Source organism: Cnephaeus nilssonii (assembly GCF_951640355.1).
Source record: "Cnephaeus nilssonii genome assembly, chromosome: 13".
NCBI classification, from domain to species: Eukaryota; Metazoa; Chordata; class Mammalia; order Chiroptera; family Vespertilionidae; genus Cnephaeus; species Cnephaeus nilssonii.
In genome coordinates this window covers 887192-909346 of record NC_137084.1, presented here as the reverse complement: position 1 = coordinate 909346, position 22155 = coordinate 887192, and the positions used below count along the sequence as shown (strand labels likewise).

Sequence of the window (22155 nt, the reverse complement as noted above, 5' to 3'; positions counted from 1 at the left end):
CCCTGGGCCTCCCTTCTCCCAGGCTGCACCTCCAGCAGAGGGCAGGCCTGGACCACAGGCTGGGCCCGGTGGACTGGCGCCGGCCGCCTCCGGGCAGTGTGGGCCTTTCTCCCCTGCCCCTCTCCCTGCCTCCCTGTTCTCCCGCCTCCCCTCCTCTCCTGACGGTGGGTGGGAGCCGGCCTGAGAGTTTGCCCTGGCAATCTAGGAGGGCTCCCTGGAGGAGGCCAGGGAGAGGGTCTTCCAGGCAGGGGACCCGTGGCAGTCTGCACCCCCCCACCCCCCCACACAGGAAGGGGTGGTGTCCAATCCCAGGCACCAGCCGCTGACGCACACCTTCCTACAGGCTGGCTGGCAGCAGCCTCGGGCTTGGCTGCGTCACTGCTGTGGAAATGACCTCACACGCGGAGTTTCGAAGAGGCGCCTCGTTCTTCATGGCCACCTGACACCTCCCAGCTGGACGGGATGGCCGGTGTCCCTGGCCAGGGGTTCGAGGGCCAGTTTCGCTGCCTGGGAAGGTCCCCGCGGACCTGAGTATCTCAGGAGCCATACCCACTGAGGAGGCGAAGCCCAGCGCGCCGTGCCCCTCATGCCCCCAACCCAGAAGCCACCTGCAGGGGGCCGTTCCCTGCCCAGGCCTTGGGGTTCGGTGGGACGGATTGGGGTTCGGTGCTGGCCAATCCGTCCCACGAGTCACCTCTCAGGCCCTCATCTTATCCCTAAGAAAACAAGCCCCACAGCCCGGCCGTGGCGGAGAGTGGGGTCAGGGGTCTGTCTGGGGCCTAGATCCCGGGGTGAGGGGGTGGGGGGGGCGCGGTCCCCGGTGGGCAGCTATCCTGGTGGTCCTCTAGGCTCCTGGCTGTCCAGTGGTCCAGGGAGCCTCCCCACCCCCAAGATGTTCGGCCAGCTTTTGCCTCTGTCTCCCAGGAAGTGGCCCCTCAGGCGGGCAGGCCTGCTGGGGGCGGAGACAGGGCCTCCCCTCGCTCCAGGGTCAGGCTGGTTTGGCCCGAGCTGCACGGGGATGGAGCAGCTTCAGACACGGTGGTCAAACCCGCTTCCCCTACCCCCACCCCCACCCCCGCAGGTCTCAGGCCTGGGCGGGGCTGTTGGGAGTCAGGCTGCCTGGGTGGGCCTGGCCTGGCCGGTTCCCACCAGCTCCCTCAGGGTGCTCTCCCGGTCCCCTGCCCAGGAGCCTCTGAGGAGAAGAGCGGTGGGCTCCCCACCCCCCGGGACCTGTCCTCCCAGCTCCCGCTCACGCCCACTTGTCAGCACAACCCCCAGGTCACCACCACCGCCTCCCAGGGCGGCCAGGCCCGGGCAGAGTGAGCGCCCGGAGGGGAGGGCCAGACGGGAAGGGCACCTGGCCCCACTCTCCCAGCCTCCCTCCCACCACCCCAAGCCCCGCCTCGGCTGTTTCTGGTCTCCCCCATTCCCTGGGGCTTCTCTTTCCACACCTGAAAGTAGGGGGAGCATGCCCCCGCGGGGCGGTCTGGGGCGGTGCACAGAGGCTGGGCCTGTGCCTGCACACCGACCCCACTGACCTTCACGGCCCTGCTCCTCCAGGCCCCACCGCCCCACCCCACACCCCACACCTGGGCTCCTCTCCTCTCCTGCGAGGACGAGCACAAGGAGGGCCTGCAGGCACACAGTAGGACCTTAAGCGGTGCTGAGCGTCCGGTCTGCCCAGAGTTCAGGTTCCACCAACTGGCCCTTGGTGGGGGGTGGGGCAGGCTGGCGGCTGGTGGACCTCAGAGGGTCCCTGCAGAGCGGTGGGCACTCGGGGGTGGCCGGATGGTGGCTCCCTAGGGACAGTGACAGCGGCACCCCTGGTCTGTGCCTGGTGTCCCACTGCCCCGAGGACCAGGTCTGCCCATCAGCCCGAGACCCACTCAGCTCAGCACAGGCTGCGGGGGCCAGGGCCGGGTGCTGGGGAGTCCGCAGGCTGGTGGAGCCTTTAGCGAGGGACTCACCTGCACCCCCAACCAGCCCTCTAGCCACACAGTGAGCACCACCTGGCTGCCATGGCACAGACCTGAGCCCGCGATGTCCCTCCAGGGTCTGGACCACCCTCGGGTCAGGGGGCTGGGCCGAGCCGCACAGCCAGAGCCGGGTGGGGCGGGGGAGGAGGCGGCTGGGCCACCCGCTCCTGCCCTGGGCGCCCTGGGCTGTCCGGGCGGAAATGTTTAATTCGGTGGCACCGGGCACCTGCGTTTCAGTTGGACCCATCCCACATGTGGAGGTGCTGGTTCTCACCGCCCCGCTCCCTGCCACTCCTGCTGGGTCACAGCTTCCGTGGGTGTTGGAAGGTGGGGCCCCCCGGGCGGCTGAGCGCCCCAGAAATCCCCTTGGCGGCTCCCCCCCCCCCACCCCCCGCCCTGGGAACCAGGAGGAGTGGCCACCAGTTCCTGCTCCCGCTCAGCCCCTAAGGAAGGCGGTAAGGAAACGCCCGCCCGGCGCCGGCTGGCAGGGATGACTCAGCCGCCCCCGCCGCCCTCCGCCCGGCGGACAGGCCTCCCGCACCGCGCCCCTCCGCTCCCGGCCTCTCCCGCCGCACGTGCGGCCCCAGCGGATCCGCACCCCGCCCCCCCGCCGGCGGTCCAAGCTCGGGGTCCAGGACAGGTCCCCGCCCCGGGACGGGAGGCGCGCGGCCTTCACCCCACATCCGCTGGGCACCACGCGGAGCTCTTGTAACACTTTCCGCATCTGAAAGGGGTCCCCGTCCGCTTCTCGCCGCCGGACAATGGGGCTCAGAGCACCTGCTCTCCAGGGGCCCGGCCCTCGGGGCCCGGTGGGCGGGAGGCCGATGGTGGCGAAGCCCCCGGAGGGTCTCCCCGGGAAAAGGGCCCCTGTGGCGTGGGAGGGGCTGGGGGCCGAGACCTGCTTCGCCCCAAGAGCGCTAGAGCGGCAGGGATGGGTGTTGGGGCGCCTGGAGGGTGGGGATCTGGGCGCCCCCTTCTCCGTCCCCGCCCCCCGCCCTGGGTCGGCCCGGGCTGCGGGTGCTTCCCGGGGGCCCCCGGGCGTTGAGTCACCGCGGGCAGGGCCGGACATTCCTCCGCGGGGCCGGCGTCCTGGGCGGGGTGGGGACCGCGTGTCACCCATGGGTCTGGGGTGCCGGGGGGTCGGAGGGGCGCTGATGCGTTTGCAGACTTAAAGGAAAGGGTGACCGCGGGCAGCCGGGTGGCCGGGCTCGGGGGCTGGGACGGTGGGGCGCCGGTGGGCGGGACACGGAGCTGGGCGGGGGCGTGGCCTCCGGGGGCGTGTCACGGGGGCGGGGCCTGGCGCGGGGCGGGGCCGCTATAAAGACCGCGCGCCCGGGCGGCCCGACCACACTGCTCTCGCCACCGCCGCCCGAGCGCGCCGCCCGCCCCGGCCCCGCGGACATGAAGACCCCCGGCGAGGTGCTGCGCGAGGGCGAGCTGGAGAAGCGCAGCGACAGCCTGTTCCAGCTCTGGAAGAAGAAGCGCGGCGTGCTCACCCCCGACCGCCTGCGCCTCTTCCCCGCCGGCCCGGGCGCGCGCCCCAAGGAGCTGCGCTTCCACTCCATCCTCAAGGTGGACTGCGTGGAGCGCACCGGCAAGTACGTCTACTTCACCATCGTCACCACCGACCGCAAGGAGATCGACTTCCGCTGCGCGGGCGAGAGCTGCTGGAACGCGGCCATCACGCTGGCGCTCATCGACTTCCAGAACCGCCGCGCCCTGCAGGACGTCCGCCTCCGCCAGGAGCGCGCCGCGGCCCCCCACCCTCCCGGCGCCCCGACACCCGCGGCCCCCGAGCCCCGCTCGGCCCGCGCGTCCTGAGCCCGCGCGGTGAGTGCGCCCGCCCGGACGGCAGACGGTGGGGGGCGGCCCTGCCCCGTCGAGGGTTCACTTCGGAGAGGGGACCCTCCGCGGCGTGTCCGGGGCGCGCGTCGGGAGCCGCCGCTTGCCCCGGTGGCATCGGGACCTCCGGGAACCGCAGGGGGGACCGCAGCCCCTGACGCCCCTCTCCCCGCAGGAGCCCGCACTGGACGAGTCGGCCGGGCCGCGCCGGCTGGAGCTGCTGATGCCCCCCTCGGACCGCGACGAGGACTGAAGGCGGGGCCGGGGGCGGCCGGGTCCCTCCCCGCAGAAGGGGACCTGCCCTGGGAGTCGCCCCGCCGCGCGGGCGCGTTAAGTTATTGGACTATCTATGTATTTATTTTGATGGCTGTTTGTCGTTAAACCACGTCTTACGTCTTAATATTCTGTTTTTGCACCGGTGGCATTCCAATAAACCACTCGATCGGTTCTCTTTTCTACCCGCGGGTCGGCGTGCCTTCCTGGGAATGGGGGGGCGGCCGCAGTCACTGGGGTGCGGCCGGTCAGGAGGGCAGGGAAGGGCTTGAATGAATGAGCGGGTGGCACCTCCTCCCCGGGCAGCCGCTCCAGAGGCAGGAAGTGCACTGGGGCTGGGCCCTGGCTGACTTCCGCTGGGGCGTGACCGGCAGGACGGGCGGGTGGCAGCTTTGGCTCCGGGAGGTCATTTACACGCGGCGCCGCGGTCAGGAGCCTCCCCGGGCAGCTGCCCTCACGCCCACGCGCCACCTGCTCGGCCTCCCGGCCTGCGGGCCTCTGGCCCCACCCGTCTGGCCACGCGCTCCGGGTGGTCTGGCCGCCCGGCCCCACCATCGCCGGCCATGGAGGCCAGCAGAGCGGGCCGTGCTGGGAGGATGTGGCGGAGCTGAGGCCCGGAGGGCCCGGGACCAGTGATGGGGTGGGGAGGCCTGAGGGATGTGACCCACTGGCCGTGTCCGCCCCCGCCCCTCCCCCCGGGTGCTGGGCCCAGAGAGGAAGCCGCTTCCTGCCAGGCGTGCTCTGGAACACGGGGATGAAGTCCCCGGGCAAATGGGGGTGGGGGGTGGGGTTCAGAGGGTAGGACGGGCCAGCCGCATGGTCCCCGGGCCCCCGGAGGGACCCTCCCACTCGGGACGAATGAGCAGCCCGGAGCGAGATTCCGGTCCCCAAAGGGGTCCAGAGGAGTCGGGCTCCGTCCGGTTGGGGCCGGAATCTGAGGGTTTAATGGCTTTAAAGGCAGCCTGGGGGGGGGGGAGGGGGGGCCTTCAGGTCTCGGGCCGTGTGCCCCGTCAAGGTTGTCGTCGGTCACAGCAGCCCCTGGTCTCCCCTGCCCCGTGCCCCTCTCCGGGAGCCGGCGTCGGGGTGCAGGGGGTGATGGTGCACCCAGGTCTCAGGCCTGGCTGCCCGGGCTCCCCGCTGGGCCCCCACCCCTTCCCAAGCCTGGAATTCCTGGTCTCTAAACACAAAAACGTTTTCTCTCAGGAACAGGAACAACTTGGAGAATTCATGGGGCGTGCGGGGGGGCGTGGGGGCCACGTGCTCCCAGGGTCAGGCCCATGCTGGAGCCGGAGGAGGGAGGGGGCAGCAGGCTCCCCCTCTCTGGGCGTCTCACGGGAGGTGGTGATGGACTTCAGGGACAAGGCCCCCCTCCCACCGGGACAAGCTCTAGGTGGTTCTGCCCCCCAGAGCCCGGGGCCCAGCTGCACCCTCCTCCATGAAGCCCTCCAGCTTTCCATCTCTCCCCGCCAGGCCCCTGCCCGACCAGACGCAGGCCTGAGCGGGAGCCGCAGAGACGAGGCCGGAAGCGGTGCCCAGGGAATTTATTGCCAGTCTGTGCCGGGGGCCAAGGTCACCGGACTTTGTCCGTCTTCCGGGGCGTGGGCTGCCTCCAGAGGGCCAGGAAGACGAGGAGGTTGACGGCAAACTGCACGTGGCCGAAGACGGGGACGCCGAAGCCGCGGTACAGGAGGCCCCCCAGGGTGGGCCCCAGCGTGCGGGTCAGCGGCTGCACCGCGGCACAGAGGCCCAGCATGGTCCCTGTGGGGCGGGGGGTATGGGTCAGGCCTGGGGGTCCCTCAGCGTCACCACCGCTCACTTCCTGTCTCCCCAACCCTCCGCTGGGCCCAGCCCCTCCCCCACGGCCTGCGGGCCTGCTCCCTGGGGACCACTCAGCCATGAAGGGCCCGCCGGACCGGCCGCCCTGGGCCGGAGAGTTCCCACGCACAGGAGGGGCCCGGCCTGGGCCGTCATGGGGGGGGGGGGGCCCGCCCTCGCCGGCCGCCAGGGAGATGGCGATGGTGCGCAGCCGACAGAAACGGGGTGGGGTGAGCCTGGTGGTGAAAGGTGAGCGGCCAGGTGAGGGCTGGGCCTGGGGAGCAAGGTGGCCACACATCCCAGGGTCCCACACAGCCCCCCCATGGGACCTGAGGGAACGCACCCCACAGGGCCCGGAGGGCTTTGGGGGCTTACGAAGGGCACCCACCGCCTCTGACCCCACCTCCAGGTTCCCCTCGCTGTGGGCAAGCCTGTCGTGGCTCCTGGCCCAGCCGGGAGGTCAGGGCCCCGGGCCGACGGGGAGCCTGGCTGGTCAGGGAGCCGCCTGGGAGCTGCGCTGGGCTCAGGGCCGGAGGGAAACGGCAGAGCAGCCTCTCCCATCGCCCACGCACCCCGCCCGGCAGACACGGGGAGCAATTTACCGCCCCCTCTGTGGCCTGGGGTTCCCAGGCTGGTGCTGGGAACCGGCTCCTGGCTCCTTCCACGCCGGGGGTGGGGCCTCCGGCACCGTGAGGCCGGGCCCTGCCCTCCCCTCTCAGGCCTGTCCCCGGCTGCTCCTGGTCTCCCACGCGCTGGCCGCCCCCTCCCGGAAGCCCTCCAGGCCCCACCTGGCCTCCCGGGACCCAGGACCACAGGCCTCAGCCAGCGCCTCAGACAGACAGACAGACGCACGGACCGAGCGTCAGCCAGGCCCCCCGAGCTTTCTACCCCTGCTGCTGGGGAGCCCTTCCCCTCGGACAGCCGCTAGGAGCCCCTGAACTCGGTCTGCACCAGGCCTGGAGCTGGGTGGGGGCGGGAGCCTGGCCCTCTGAGGCCCAGGGACTCCCAGTGTCCCCCCCGGGGGGCCCGAGGCTTCCCGGGTTTAACCAGCTGCGCAGTCACCCTGACTGGCACCTGCGCACCATGCTGGGGGGGGAGAGGGGACTGGCCCGCCTTGGCCTCCGCCCTCCCCACGCCCCGCCCACCCGGCTGTCTCCCTAACTCGCCTTGCAGGAGCCTCTCCTACCCCCACCTCCACATCTTTGCTCAGCTGGGCCCAGCCTGGAAGCCGTCTCCCCTCCTTTCCGGTGAAGTCCTGCCCGTACTTGAGAGCCAAGCCGGTGCCACCACCAGGGAGCCCTCCCCCCGCCCCCAGGTCTGGCCCTGGACTGGTCTGCAGGGTCAGGAGCAGGGCCGGCTGGGCCCAGCTGGGCCGAGTGGTGGCCAGCCTCTCACCCCCCCGCCCCGAATCGGGATAGCTGTTTCACCCGAGCCCCGAGCAGGCTCCCGAGGGCGGGCCCGGCCCCGGGCCTCCTCGCCGTGGCCGCTGTGCTCACCGGTGTCCGAGGCCGAGACGGCCTTGGTCAGCATGCTGTCCGTCACCACGTTGAGCAGGCACAGGCCGAAGACCAGGCCGGGCATCAGGAGGCAGAAATGGAACACGTTGGACATCAGCGCCTGGCACGGGGCGGGCAGGGCCACGGTGACTGGGGTGCCCAGGGGAGATGTCAGGAGGCCCCATCACCGAGGTCCCATAGAGGGGCCCTGGGAGGGGGTTAGGGGGTGGGAGGGCCCAGGAGCTCAGACGCAGCGGGGCAGAGCCGAGGGTCAGGGAGCCCGCAGGCCTGGAACCCTGCCCCTGTGGGCAGCCGGGTGCTCACCATGGCCAGGCCCACCACGCTGAGCACCAGCACGCTGGCCCGGAGCAGTGCGGCCTCGGAGAAGCGGCTGCTCAGCCGGCCGATGACCAGGCCCTGGATGACCTGGGGGGGGGGGGCGGGGGGACAGGAGGAGGGTCAGGGTGCGGCCAGCGCCCCACGGCTGGGCACCTCCACCCTTTGCAGCCCAGCCCTTCGCAGTGACCGGTTCCAGGGCAGGAGGGTGGGCCCCGAGGACCCTGGGAGACAGAGGAGAGGGGTGGGGCCTCGCATATGCACACACACACACACACACACACACATGCATGCACACATACACGCTCCCACACGTGTGTGCGGCCAGCCACTCAGAAGTCCATGTTCACATTTACTTCGAATCCCGTCTCTTTAATGTCAGCGTCCTAATCCGAGAGGGGCCGTTTCACTGGGGGGGCGGGGGGCGGGGGGAGGGACGGGGTGTGGGGTGCGGGGGGTGCGATGGGTTATGTTATGTTAAAACATGTCCTTTATCATTTGAAAATGCCCGGTGTGGCCCTGGGTCCAAGCCTGGGGACCCCGTGGTCCTGTGAAGGCCCCTCCAGTGTCCCCTGGCCCCCAACTCTGCTCCCTCAGCCCCGCTCTGTCCCCTGCCTGAGGTGGAGGGCCTGCCCATTTCACGGGGGGGGAGACGGGCTCGGAGAGGAGGTGGCTGCACTGGGACCCCAGCCGGTGGCCCGCAGCCCGGCCCGGCCTGTCTTCGGGAGCCACCCCTGTGCCGGGACTGGGCCAGGAGCTGTGTCCTCCCCACGCCCTAGGAGCCACCACCCCAGTTACAACTGGGTAAACTGAGGCCCGAGGCTGGCATGGCTGCCGCTCCCACCAGGAAGTGCCTGGCCCTGGGTCAGGCGAGGGCCCTGCGCAGGGAGCGGGCTCTCCGAGGCCACGGCCGCCCCCGCTGTCCCTCAGCACCCCGCGCCCAGCCGGTCCTCGGAGCTGCTCCTCCTGCCCTCGGCTCCGCTCAGGAGGGTGGGAAGGGTCCACGCAGAGAGCAGGCCCAGCCCCCAGGCTGCTCCCAGGCCAGCCTGAGGCTCCCTATCTGGTCCGCTCACCCCTCCACTGGGCAGGCACCTGGGGCTTGGAGCTCAGAGGGTTGGGGGATGGGCAAGCTGGGGGTCAGCGCCCGCCTGAGCTGGGCGTCCTGGGGCGGCCCAGCCTTGCAGAATGGCACCGACCACCTCCTCCCTGCCTGCTTGACATAAATCTGTTTCAGCCCGGCCCGCGTGGCTCAGTGGTTGAGCGTCGACCTATGAACCAGGAGGTCAGGGTTCGATTCCCGATCAGAGCACATGCCCGGGTTGTGGGCTGGATCCCCAGTGGGGGGCGTGCAGGAGGTAGCCGATCCATGATTCTCTCTCCTCATGGATGTTTCTCTCTCTCTCCCTCTCCCTTCCTCTCTGAAGTCAATAAAAACGTATTTCAAAAAACCTCTTTCAAATCATCAGCGTTCTCTGAAAACACCCGCTCCCACGTCCCCCTCGTGCGCAGTTGGCCTCAGCGTTCCACGCAGACAGAGGCCAGGACCCGGCGTGTGGGCCTGGAGAAGCCTGACTGTGGCTTCACACGCCGTCTCTTTCTCCCAACACCACACAGCGCTCCTGGAGCCCGGGGGGGGGGGGGGCGAGCGGGGGGGGCAGGGAAGACCTCGTCTGCCTCCCGGGGCCCCCCCCTGCGGCCCCACTTGGCCCTGCAGACCCCCCCCCCCCGTTCGGTGTCTTATACGGAGCCCAGTGCTCCTTCCCACGCCCAGCACTGGGCCGGCCCCGCCCTGTCCCTCCTGCCTCGGGGCACTCAGCGGACTCTCAGTGGACAGGCCAGCGTGGGAGCCCGAGGGGGGTGAGCCCGAGGGGGGAGGGGAGCCCGAGGGGGAGGGGAGCCCGAGGGGGGAGGGGAGCCCGTGGGGGGAGGGGAGCCCGAGGGGGAGGGGAGCCCGAGGGGGGAGGGGAGCCCGAGGGGGAGGGGAGCCCGAGGGGGAGGGGAGCCCGAGGGGGGAGGGGAGCCCGAGGGGGAGGGGAGCCCGAGGGGGAGGGGAGCCCGAGGGGGGAGGGGAGCCCGAGGGGGGAGGGGAGCCCGAGGGGGGAGGGGAGCCCGAGGGGGAGGGGAGCCCGAGGGGGGAGGGAGCCCGAGGGGGGAGGGGAGCCCGTGGGGGGAGGGGAGCCCGAGGGGGGAGGGAAGCCCGTGCGGGGAGGGGAGACTGAGGCACGCCCAGGGCCCCTGCCCGCCCTGGCGCCCGGCCTCACTCACCATCAGGAGGACCCCGAAGGCGGACATGAGGTAGCCGGCCTGGGCAGCCTCCAGCCGGAAGAAGTCCATGCAGATGATGGAGAACATGACCATGAAGAGCCCTAGGCGGGGGCGGGGGTCAGGGATGGGCTAGCGGGGTCGCCCACAGGACCGTGGCGGGAGGAGCGGGTGATGCCAGCTGGACCAGGCGCTTCCCGCAGTTTGGCCAGGTCCCAGGCACGGGACGCCCCCTCAGGGCTGTGCGAGTGAGCAGGAGGGGGCTGGGCGCTGTCCCTCGCACAGGTGGGCACCCCAAGAGGGCAGATGGGAGACGGGGTCCCAGGGCTGGCGATGTGGGAGGATCCGACCCCAGACCCACCAGTGGCCCTCGAAGGCCCCTTTCGATGGCATGGCTCCAGTCCCCGTGCCCAAAGAGCCGGCCTGGGTGGGAGCCGGGGCCTGGGTCAGAGGTGAGGGCCTCCATGCTGGCTGTGCCTGTTCTGCGTGCCCGGGGCAGCCCGGGACTCACCGGAGGGGAAGCCGGAGACCACCTTGACCAGGAACACGGGAAGGACGCCCGGCCGCAGCAGCAGGCGGGTGATGGCCTTCAGGTCAAACACGCGGGCCTCGGGGACGCCTGGGTCACGGGAGAGAAGCCGTCAGGCCCGCCCCCAGGTCCTCCCTCCTCGGCCTGAATGGGGGGCTCGGCCCGACACTGGGCACCCGCCCGCGTGGTGCTCCCCAGGCCGCACCCCGCCTGCTGCTGGGGCCTCGGGGTCCTGGTCACCACTGCCCTGTGCCCGCTCCCGCTCCGCCCCAGCACCCTCTCCCCACCCCAGGGGACCCCTCGGCCCCACCAGAGGGAGGGGGACTGAGACCCAGGCTCCCTGGCACCTCCCCACCCCCACCGCCTTGGCCCATCCACGGTCTCCTCAGACCAGGGCCCCTCTGTGGCCCACACCCCCCCCCCGCCCCCGTGGGCTCCAAAGGCGTCAGCACCCGAGAGGCTCATGGAAGGGAGGGTTGCGGGGCGCCAAGTCCCTCCCCAAGCCCCGGGTGCCCGCAGGCGGGGCGCGCAGCCTGCCTCAGTGGACGGCGCCAGCCTGGCCCTGGGCTCAGGGCTGCTCTGAAGAGAGCGCGTGGCTGGTGGGACTCACCCGGTGGGGCGGCCTGGCCGTGGGCGCCGGGCCCCTTGGTGCTGGTGGGGATGCAGGTGACGCTGAGGGCGGCTCCCAGGAGGTTGGCCACGAGAGCCACGAGGATTGGACACTGAATCCTGGGGGGACAGTGGTGGTCACCCCAGGGCCGGGCCGCCTGAGCATCTCCCCGCCTTCAACACGGAGCAGCCCGCACCCTCAGCCCGTGACCCGGCGGGCGGGGCGGGGCCGTAGGCGCACTTGTTCAGGGCTCTCCCTTGACGACCTTCCTGCCCTCACGGCCGTCACGCTGTGGCGGAGGCCCTCAGCGTTCACAGCAGGGAGGCCCCGTGGCCCCCGGGGAATGGAGGAGGGAGCGGAGGTGGCCGGAGCCAGGATGGGAGCCCCGAGGGCTGGGGTGACTCTCCCGGGGCCCGAGGGCTCTCAGGCTGCCCAGGCGCCAGAGGCCGCCAGAGGCCGGGCCGCACCCACTGCTCCGGGCTGGCAGGGTGTCCGAGCCCTGGGACCCGCGTGGCACCGGCGCCCACAGGCCACGTTGTCCCTGAAACTGGGACCCAATGGAGGAGCTGCCCGCCGCCCGCTGGCAGAAGTGGGCAGGGCAATGTCCCACCCATTTTACAGAGGGGGAAACTGAGGCTGCCAGTCCTCAGTCCTCCTCCCTCTGGTGGGGCCAGAGGGGTCCCCTGGGGTGGGGGATGGGAGCTGAGAGCGACTGGTCCGTGGTGACTGGGCTGAAGGGGAGAGACGCAGGCAGCGCGGGGCCGGGCACCGGGAAGGGGCCGGCGAGACTGGGCCCGAGGTGCCGGATGGGCAGGTCTGGGTTTGAATCTCCGCTCCCCCCCGAGGCCCTCAGTGTGGCCTCATCCGAGCCACAGGACAGGCCTGCACGTGGGGCCTCTGGGTCTCCTTCCCATCCCCCTCCGGGGCGCAGGGCACGGGACCTGGGGAGGCGTTGGCCCCGCAAAGCCCAGGACACCACCTTCAGGCCGCTGCCCGCTGGCCGCCAAGGGCTGTGACCCAGGCTGTTCCTGCACTTTCACTTCTGAGGGAGCCCCCCCCCCCCCACCGCGTCACCGCCTGGAAACTTGGCCCTTGACCCCACCAGGAGGTGAGGACAGGCCTGCGCCCCCAGCCCCAGGCAGCCGGTGTCGCCTGGGAACGAAGGCACAGGCGCGGGTGCGAGGTCCGTGGCCTCAGCGGGCTCCCCTGCACCTCCACAGGCAGCCTCCCCCCAGCTGCCCTCAGCTCCCCACGGACGTCAGAGGGGGCGCCCCCACCCTCCCCCCACAACTGTGCGAGTGTCAGACATGTACACCCCCCCACAAACTGCACACACACAAGCTGTACACACACAAGCTGTACACACAAGAACACATGCACACACACAAACCACACACACACAAATGGCATACATGCACATACAAACTGCACACACATGTACACACATGCACACACACAAGCTGTACACACAAGAACACATGCACACACACAAACCACACACACATGCACACACACAAACCACACGCACACACAAATGGTATACATGCACACACAAACTGCACACACATGTACACACATGCACACACACAAACTGTATGCGCACACACCAAGAGGGAAGCCCGTGGGACTAGATTCTTGGCCCCCTCGTTTCTCGGGCTGGGACCTGCCCGGCTCACACAGGGGTGCAGCGGGCCCGTGTCCAGCCTGCACGTGCCGCCCTGACCCCTCCCGCCCACACGGGCCTGTCCCTGCCCCCCTACCCACAGCACCCCCTGCCCACGAGGCCACTGTTCAGGCTCTCCCACTGCCAGACCCCCCCCCCCCCCGGAGGGCCTTTCCGTGGCCTGGCCGGCTGCAGGCTGCAGGTCCGGGGCTGGACCCGGAGTGGCCGCCGGCCGCAGGAGCCGGTCTGTGACGCGAGCAGGGACGCCGGGCGCTGGCCCCGAGAGAGGGCTCTTTCTTCAGGGCTCTGGGCCGACGTCACTGCTGGGCCGGGGACAGACCTGCGTTCTCTGCGGCGCCCGGAAACGCGGGGGCGGAACAGCCCCTCAGATGGCTATTTTTGGAGGCTGGTGACAGGCGGGGGTCGGCGGCGGGAGCCAGGCCGCTTCTGGATCCTGATGGTGCCCTGCGTGGCGGCGATGACAGAGGGGCCCGGGACCGAGGGGGCCCGGGAGGGAGGGGGGCTGTCCCGCACCTCAGAGGCCCCCGGCTCCCCCAGGACAGAGTGCCAAGGGGGCGGGAAGGAGGGACCCGGGGGCGGCTTCGGCCAGGCCTTTGCGCCGAGGGCCTCGCGGGCGCCCCTGGGCCCTCCCGCCGATCCCGCCCGGGAGCTCGATCCCGCCCGGGAGCTCGGGCGCAGGGCCGCCGGGATGGGGTCCCGGGATGGGGTCCCGGCTCACGGGGCCCTTCTTACAGGTGGAGTGCCGACCGCGAGGGCAGCGCCTTCCGTGCGACTCTGTCCGCCGCCCGGACAAGAGGCTGGACAGACAGCCGCACGGACGCCATGAAGGGCATCCGAGTCCTCTCGGTCCGTCGCTGTGGCTCCCTGGACGGGTCCTCCCTCCTCAGACAGAGGAGGGCCACCCTCCCGGGACCCCCAAGGCTGCCCGCTGTCCCGAGGCCCCTGTGGCCCACAGGACACTGTCCGGGGGGCGGGGCCTGGCCGCCTGCCCCCCAGTGACCCCGCTGTGTCCTCCCGCCAGCCCTGGCCGGCCCCAGGGGCCGATCCGCTATGAAGCTGGCCTGCCCCCCCAGCTGGGCCGCGGCTCTGAGGGGCTGGCAGGTGGCCGGGTCCCCCGGCCTGGCTGCAGGTGGGGCTTGGGGTCCCCCCGGCTGTGTGCCCCTCACCTGTCCCAGCTGGAGGGCAGGCTGGGGTCAGCTGGGACACGGGGGGCTAGGACCGTGGAGGAAGGGCCCCTGCAGGGGGTTCCCGCGGGGCGGCTCCTGACAGCCCCCCTCCAGCCCCAGGTCCACAAGCAGCCACTGGCCCTCACTGGGCCCACAGGCCTCCCGCGGGGACGCCTGACCCCCAGCCCATCACCCCGCCCTTCATGCCCTTGGATTGCACACCCGGCGCCTGGCACCCGGGTTGTCTGAGGGCCTGGCACCCGGGTTGTCTGAGGGCCTGGCACCCCGGGCTGGAGGCAGAGCCTGGCACGGCTGCGGTGAGCCACCCAGCACCAGGCGGGGCAGGTGGCCTGGCTGAGGGTGAGTCACTCCTGCCCCGAGACAGTCAGGACAGCCGGATGCCGGCTCGGCAGCGGCAGGGGAAGCCGGGGTGTTGCCGGGCGGAAACCTGTCAGCGAGATAAGGGTTTCCCACGCCTTCGCTGGGCCGCGGGCGGGATTGGCCTTCCGGGGAGGGCCGGCTCCACCCCCTGATAAAGCCGATGAGTCCCCGAGGCCCCGGGCGCAGCTGGGTCAGAGCTGGGCCACTCATAGCCGGTGAGCGCCCAGGAGCACGGAGGCCCAGCTCCCGCTCCGCCGTGGCCTGTGGCCGACGCTGCCCGCCCCGCGCTCACACTCTCCTGGCCGAGACCCGTGGCCTGGCAGGCATCTGCCGGAATCCGACCACCGCGGGGGGACAGAGCCTGGGGGTCACAGAGCCTGGGGGTCACAGAGTTGTCCCTGCCCCCGAGGGAGCCAGGCCTCCAGGCCTGGGCTCCAGGCTGAGCCCAAACCAGTTATGCCAGCGCCCGTCACACAGCCCAGCCCGGCCAAGGCCACTTCCTCTCGGCTCCCCTCCCGAGGAGGAGGCGGGGGAGGCGAGCAGGGAGGGGGGACGGGGAGAGGGGCATCAGGCATCTGGAGCCGATTCCCTGGGCCTCGGGTAAGGCCTGGGCGCTCCACCGGGGAGCCTGTCTCCCCGCCATCAAAGGAAACTCCAAGGACACAAAGCGCCTTAGATCTTGGGATGAAAGAGGGAAGCGAATGGAATGTTCTGGAAGCCGCTGGCAGGGAGAGAGAAGTGGCCTCCCCGGGGCCAGCAGCTGGGCTGGAGAGGAAGCCGGGTGCCATGGGAAGGAGTGGGGGCAGGGCTGGCGAGGGGGGGCCGCTGCCCAGGGGAGACCACCCGGCGAGGCGAGGAGCGGAGCCAGTGGGAGCAGGTGCCGGGCTGAGAGGCTGAGGGGGGCCGGATGGGGGGCAGCGGGGCGGGGGGGGTCCTCCCTCTCAGCCCCTGCCCCCCTTTTTTCTCTCCCTGGCAGATGGGGTCCCTCCTTCCCCGGACCCTGACTCAGAATTGGAGCCGGGCTCCCGCCCGCCCAGCACGAAGGAGGCGCTGCCCGTCCAGGCGGAATCCGCGGTCACTCCGGCCTCGTCGGCGTGGCGGGTCCTCCCTCCGTGACCCCATGCCTCGCGGCTCCCCGAATGGACCTTCCCTTCGGCCCTCCTGTGCCTCCACTTTGACACCTGCCCCTCCCCACCCTGCGACCCAAACCAGCTCCCAGGGCTCTGAACCACCCGGAGCCGGCTCTTCCCAGCCTGGCCTCCCTCCCCGCACCGTCCCTCAGCCCGAGTCGGGCACCACCTTGAGTTCACACACGCATCCCCCCCCCCCCCGCCCGTAGGCAAAACCAGGCCGGAACCGGCTCTCTGTCCCCCCTCTCCACCCCCCCCCCCCCCCCCCCCGCCCCGCAGCCGCTCCTGGGCCGGTGCCACCCTGTCCTGCCTGGGGCAGCCCCTCGCTGGTCTTGCTCACCCCCTCCCCCCAGTTCTCAGCACGGCAGCTCCGTTACACCTGCCTGCTCACGCCTGCCCGGGGCTCCATGGCCTGCCTGCCCCTCGGTCCCCCTCCCCTCCACTCCAGTCACACGGGTCCTCCTGCCTCTGCCCTCACCTTCTTCTTCTTTTTTAAATTTTTTTATTGATGTCAGAGAGGAAGGGAGAGGGAGAGGGAGATGGAAACACCCATGATGAGGGAGAATCATGGACTGGCTGCCTCCCGCATGGTAAGGGATGGAGTCACACCTGGGCATGCGCCCTGACAGGGGATTGAACCATGACCTCCTGGTTCACAGGTCAACGCTCAACCACGGAGCACGGCAGCCAGGCAGCCCCACCGTCTCCAGGTGAGGTGACGGCCTGTTCACGCGGCCCCCGGTCCTGCTATTCGGCCTGACGTTACGGGAATATGTGTCACAGTCATTGCGTCTGAGGCCTCAGCCTGTCTGTTTGCCACTCGATCCCAGAACCCGGGGTCCCAGGGGCACTCAGTAGGTGTGCAATAAACATTGCGAGGAACATGAATGTCCTGCCCTCCTGCCGGGACGCTCAGCAGAGGGGACTCCCCAAACCCAGGCCCTGATGGATGCTGGGTGGGCTCAGGGTGCTGCGACAGAGGCCTCCCCAGCATTCCCTGGGCCCCCCACCCCTGGGCTCAGCCACCACCAGCCGCCTCCAGCACTGTGGGCTCGTGGCCTGGGGAAACGGCCCCCCCCAGCCTAGGGGCTGGCACAGGGTCCTCCAAGATTGGGGGGCCACGTGCCAGTGTCAGCCAGAAGCCGAGCAGCGAGCCGCTGTCCTGTGTGCGTGAGCGTGTAAGGTGTGTGTGTGCATGTGTGTGGGAGCATGTACAGTGGATGTGTGTGTGTGTGTGCACGTGAGTGTGTGTAGTCCGACACCAGGACATCTGCCCCCTGAAGGCAGCCCCGGGCAGCTCACCCGCCACCACCCAGACCAAAGCCAAACCGGCCGGATGGAGGTGCGGTCAGTGCGAGACTCGCTCCCGTGAAGAAAGCTGGTTTGAGCGGGTGTGGGGGCTTCTGGGGGGGGGCCCAGGAGGGCACTGGGCTCCGGGCGGTGGGAGGAGGCCCCGCCCCTCGCCAGGCGGCCTCTCCAGGGCCAGGCATTCCGGGAGGCGCGCCCAGGCCACAGGGACAGCAGCGGCTCAGCCCCTCCAGAGGGGTCGGGGGTGGGGGGTGCGGCCGGGATGGTCCCTGTGACCGCCTGTGGGAACTGCTGGCTGGGCTCTCTGGGGTGCAAAGCCGGTGCGTGTGTCCGCGTGCATGTGTGCGTGTGTGCGCGCATGTGTGCGCGTGCGTATGTGTGCACGTGTGTGCGTGTGTGCATGTGTGCGTGTGCGTATCTGTGCACGTGTGTGCTTGTGCGTGTGTGTGCGTGTGTGCGTGTGCGCGCGGAGGGGACAGAGGCCTTTATTTCTCTCGCGGTTATTAAACCGCCCACGAGCTGCCCTCCGGTCTAGGGGCTCGCGGCCCAGCACCCCCATCGCAGGGCCCAGGGCCCGCCGCCCGGGTTCCCTGAGGAAACTGGGTTTCCGGACACCGGACACCGGCTGGCTGGGCTGCCCCGGCGAGGCTGCGGCCCCGCGGCTGACGGTGACGGTGACGGTGACGGTGACGGTGACGGTGACGGCGACGCGCCCCCTGCCGGCTGCGGCCGCCCCTGCAGCCCCTCCCGCCGGGAGGATTCGGCCCCGCGTCCCCGCCAGACCCCACCCGCCCGCGTGCAGGAGGGGAAACCGAGGCCGGAGGGGCGGGACGGAGCCGACCCAGCCCGCCGTCCCGACCCGCACTCCCGCCCCCTCGACGGCCGCGCCCGCCCGTCCACTCACCCGCACGCGGCGCTCAGGGTCCCGCCGAGCAGGGAGCCGAGGATGGTGCCGACGCCGAAGCAGAGGCCCAGGCGGCCCAGGGCCGCGGGCCGCTCCTCGGGCGCCGACAGGTCGGCGATGACCATCTGGGCGGCTGGGGGCGAAGCGGGGGGGGGGGGGGGCTGAGCGGCGCCGCCCCCTCACTGACCCCTGTGCGGCCAGGCCACGCCCCCACCCTGCCCCACCCACCGCCCACAGGCCACGCCCCCACCCTGCACCCGCCCACCGCCCACAGGCCACGCCCCCACCCTGCACCCGCCCACCGCCCACAGGCCACGCCCCATACCACCCCCTGCAGCCCCACAGGCCACGCCCCCACCCCTGCACCCCGACCTGCCCCCACAGGCCACGCCCCCACCCCCTCTTCCCTCTGAGCTGTCCCCCTCAGCCCCAGGCCACGCCCCCACATCACCCCTCATCCTGTCTTGCTCTCAGGTCCAGGCTAACATCTTGGGGTGACCCTGCCCGCCCTGGGGTCAGGCCCCGCCTACCTGGCAGCGCGTGCATGAGCGGGGCGGGCAGGCGCGAGGCGAAGAGCAGGGCCGCGCCGGGCAGGGCCGGGCTGCAGGCGGCCGCCAGGAGCAGGTAGAGCGCCGAGGCCGCCAGGAAGGAGGCGGCGAAGGCGGCCCGCGCCCCGCGCTGGTCTGCGAACCTGGAGGCCCCGCACCTGAGACCCTCCGCCGCCCCCGCCCACCCCAGGGCTGATCCGGGCCCGGGCCCCCCCCCCCCCGCCCCCCCGTTTCGCTGCTGGGCTTCCCTCCCGCGGCGGCCTCGGTCCCCACCCTTCCAATGGGGCGGCTGCGGTGACCTGGGGTCTGACCCAGCCCGGCGCCCCCATCCCGAGCACAAGGCGTGGGGTCGGAGGGGACCCAGGGTGTGTGCTTTCTACAGAGAGCCTGTCCTGTGCGGTCACCCTCCCTGCTCTGGGCCGCCCGCCCCACAACCTGTCTGCCCGGTTCGCTGCCTCGGGAGTCCCTTCCCTGCGGAGTCCCCCAAGACCTGACTCCTGCCACGTGGCTCTGTCCCCCAAGGAGTGTGCAGGAGGGCGAGCCAGTGGGGCCCCAGGTCCAGCCCCCCATGGAGCTGGGCCTTCCAGTCACGAGTCTCACCAGGGAGATCCTCTCTCTTCTCTGGTGGAAGTCATGGGGTGACTCCGCAGCCCGAAAGGGACTAAAGCTGTTCCGTGCCTGTGTGCCCCTCTGTGGAATGGGAGCTGGCGTCCCCCTGGGGGGCCCAGTGTGAGGTCGGGGACCTGGCAGGGCAGCCCATGGCTTCGGGGGGGTGGGGGGCACGGTACCTGCCGAACATGGGCCCGCCCAGCAGCTGGAGGGCGCCGAAGGCCGTCTGCAGGTAGCCGAAGGTCACGGAGTCCAGGCCCAGCCTGCGGGACAGGTACTGGGACACAGGGGGGCCCTCAGGGCGGGAAGGCCGGATCTGGAATCCAGGGTGCTCTGGGGCAGGCGTGGGAGGGGCAGCCCTGACAGGCTGGGGGAGGGGTGCCGGGGGTCTGTCCCCGGGGCTCTGCGCTGTGCCCGGAGGGGACGCAGGTGCTCTCGTGGAAGGGGGAGCCCCTGGGGGCCTCTGGGTCCAGGGACCAGGGAGGGCTGCGTGGAGGCAGCGGCTGGCCTCCCTCCCTCCCTCCCTCCGTGGGGCACATGCGCCTCCCACCGTCGCTCAGAGCTGCCCGGTGAAGGCTGAGTGCCCCCAGGCCACAGGAGATGGTGCCGAAGCGCCTGGTGAGCTCCGGGCGGTGGCCCCGGCCTGCTCTGCAGTCTCTGGCCCCTCGACCCCTCCCACTGAGGCCCGTCTGGGGAGCGGAGGGCAGTGACCAGTGTCCCCCCAGGGGACAGGAGGTGGGGACCCCAGTCTCCTGGCCGTCAGCCCCTCCCCACCAGCTGCTGTGCTGGGCACCAGCTCTCCTAGGGGTTCCAACTGGGCACTCATCGCTCCCCACTAGCCCTCCGAGGCAGGGTGGCTGGGACCCATTTTACAGCGAGGACATCGGGGCCTGCCCCGGCCACCCCGTGCTGAGGACAGGAGGCTGTGGGCGGAGGGTGCTGGGCCTTGAGGGGCGGGTGTTGGGCTCCTGTTGGGCCAGTGCCAGTTTGGTGGCAAAGGCGATGGCCACTCCCACCCCAGGCCCAGGCAGGGACTGGACGGACCAGACAGGGGCTCTGGCACCCCCAAAGCCCCTGGTGCTGTCGCTGGGTGGGGGTGAGAGCCTGTGGGGGGCTCCCAGGGGTGCAGGGGGGTGATGGGCTGCTGGGTGGGCAGTAACCGGGAAGCCACAGTGGCCTGTTCACCCACTGCCTACTCGGGAGGCACAGGGAGGCATGGATGGGGCCGTCCGCCCCGCCTCCTGCTGTCCTGGGGAGACAGGACATCCGACCCCGTGGCCGAGGACCTGGCTGTGGGCTGACCCCGGGGAGCAGGATGGCGGGAAGCGCTGCGGTGCCAGGCAGGTTGGCCTGGGCAGAGGCGAGTGCGGCTAGGAGGCTGGGGCGCGAGTGAGCCGAGTGGGTGTGAGCGCGGGGAGGGAGGGGCCGGCTCAACAGGGCAGAAGCCCCAGGCGGGCGAGGACCAGGCGGCTGTGGTCGGAGGGCAGTGGCAGGCTGTGCGCCAGAGCCAGGACGTGCTGATGGGGTGCCCGGAGGCACGGTCCCGGGGTCCCTCACCCAGCTCCAGTGTGGCAAGGGCCCCCAGCGAGAGGGTCCGGGGCCTCAGGCTCCCCCGCCCTGCGGGCGCACAGGTGGACGGGAGCGGGCCTGAGCGCAGCCTGGGGGCCGGTGGAGGGGAGGGTGCTCACCGGCAGGACGGAGAACTGCATGAAGAGGCAGGTGAGGTCCAGCGTGGTCAGCAGGTAGGTGAGCAGGAGGACCCTGGGCCGGCCCAGGGCGCCCATCCCCGAGGGGGCCTGGCCCTGGCCCCCGGGGGCCCCGGCACCCTGCATCCTGGGGATCCTGCAGGGATCCAGGTCGGAGGCTGGCAGGGGCCAAAGTCCTGCTGTGTGCCGGGCGAGGGTGCTGAGTCACCGGGCGGGCGGGAGTGCGGGCGCCGGGCCTGTGGAGGGCCTGCGGGCGGGGCGGGTGCTGTGGGACCCGCCGTGCGGCCGGGGGCCGGTCTTGCCCACACGCCTTCCACCGGGAGGCGCGCAGCCGTCCTCAGGGGCAGGCAGGCCTGGCGTGATTGCTGACTGCCGCGCAGGTGGGTGCCTCCTGCCTGGGGTGGATGGGGGTCCCCGTGTGGGGGTGCGGGGGCTCCTTAGGCCCAGTGCACCCCACGACGAAGCCGCTTCGAGGGGAAGGACCACTTTCTGGCCTGGTGACCCGGGGCTCAGCCTGGCACCGTCTGGGAGTGAGCCCTCCTGGTGAATCTGAACCTGGCCCATCTGGGCTGGGTGCGGGGTCCCACCCTCCCGGGGTGACCTGAGACTCCAGCCCACCCAGAGGGACCAGGACACCCCCACTCTCGGGGACACCCCGGTGTCCGTGGCCGCCTCGCTCTCATTGGCCCAGCCTGACACACACCCCTTCCCCCTGCGGGCCGCCCCACAGCCGGGCACCCTGCCAGCCTCCTCCCTCCCCGCCTGACTTTGCCCTGACTCGCCTGCACTCCCATTTCTCCCTGTCGCCGTGGGAGGCGGGACCTCTGACCTCTGAGCAGCACTGGGCGTCCAGTCCGGACATGGGGTGCAGAGGGGGAGGGGCAGGGACAGGCTGGGAAGGATGAGAGAGGGATGGAGGGGAGGGGGCACAGAGACCAGAGGAGGGCCAGGGAGACTGGAGCATTTCTGGGGATGCCCCCCCCCCCCGCCCCCAACCAGAAGGCTGCTGGGAGTAGCAGGCACAGCGCTTTCCCCAAGTCACACTGTGGTGACGCCCCCATGGGTTGGGGCCCCCAGAGCCACTTGCTTCAAGAGGTCCCTCTGCGTGGCTGGGGTTGGGGGCCTGGGGGGCTGAGGGGTTGGGGGGCCTGGGGGCTGGGGGCCTGGGGGCTGGGGGCTGGCAGGCACTGGGGGCCTGGGGGCCTGGGGGGCTGGGGGCTTGGGGGCTGGGGTGCTGGGGGCCTGGAGGCCTGGGGGGCCTGACAGCCACAGGGAGCCCTGGGGAGCACACAGACCCAGCTTCCTGCAGGCAGTGTCCCTGCTGCCACCCCTGCCAGGAGCTCAGAGCCAGGCCGCAGGCCCAGGTGTCAGGACCCAAGCCCCCCGCCCCATGTGACCTGCAGCTCAGCAGAGCAGAGAGCCAGGAGGGACAGGGGCGAGGCTGGGCAGACGCCTGCGAGCCAGGCCTGCGGTGCCCGGAGGCCGGAGGGCAGGCCGAGGCCCAGGTGGGTGAGGGCCGAGCCGGAGCCTGGGCGCCCTGCACCTCTCAGCGGGGCAGCAGGCCTGGGCCTGAGCGAGAG

At 71.2% G+C, this 22155-nt stretch overlaps 2 protein-coding genes across 2 annotated transcripts; one reads left to right on the top strand and one right to left on the bottom strand.

Moving 5' to 3' along the window:
* The first annotated feature begins 3312 nt into the window (after window positions 1–3312).
* On the top strand, window positions 3313–4276 carry PHLDA2 (pleckstrin homology like domain family A member 2). The gene is made up of 2 exons (XM_079788856.1): window positions 3313–3806; window positions 3994–4276. The coding sequence occupies exon 1, from the start codon at window positions 3378–3380 to the stop codon at window positions 3795–3797; it is 420 nt and encodes a 139-aa protein (XP_079644982.1). The 5' UTR covers window positions 3313–3377; the 3' UTR covers window positions 3798–3806; window positions 3994–4276.
* A 122-nt stretch (window positions 4277–4398) lies between these two features.
* SLC67A1 (solute carrier family 67 member 1) lies at window positions 4399–20778 on the bottom strand. Its single transcript, XM_079788854.1, has 10 exons — window positions 20558–20778; window positions 19049–19146; window positions 18243–18403; window positions 17713–17845; window positions 11140–11258; window positions 10512–10619; window positions 10004–10104; window positions 7727–7828; window positions 7403–7523; window positions 4399–5849 (listed from the first exon to the last, which is right to left on the bottom strand). Exons 1-10 carry the CDS (start codon window positions 20699–20701, stop codon window positions 5662–5664), a joined length of 1275 nt encoding a protein of 424 aa, XP_079644980.1. The 5' UTR covers window positions 20702–20778; the 3' UTR covers window positions 4399–5661.
* Between the last annotated feature and the right edge of the window lie 1377 nt (window positions 20779–22155).

What these genes read in the sequence shown, in the direction of transcription:
- PHLDA2 (XM_079788856.1), top strand. Translation starts at nt 3,378, where the DNA reads ATGAAGACCCCCGGCGAGGTGCTGCGCGAGGGCGAGCTGGAGAAGCGC.
- SLC67A1 (XM_079788854.1), bottom strand. Translation starts at nt 20,701, where the DNA reads ATGCAGGGTGCCGGGGCCCCCGGGGGCCAGGGCCAGGCCCCCTCGGGG. An exon ending in GCTCATGCACGCGCTGCCAG is followed by an intron (nt 17,846 to 18,242) that starts GTAGGCGGGGCC and finishes CTTCGCCCCCAG; the next exon opens with CCGCCCAGATGGTCATCGCC. An exon ending in CGGCCAGGCCGCCCCACCGG is followed by an intron (nt 10,620 to 11,139) that starts GTGAGTCCCACC and finishes CCCGTGACCCAG; the next exon opens with GCGTCCCCGAGGCCCGCGTG.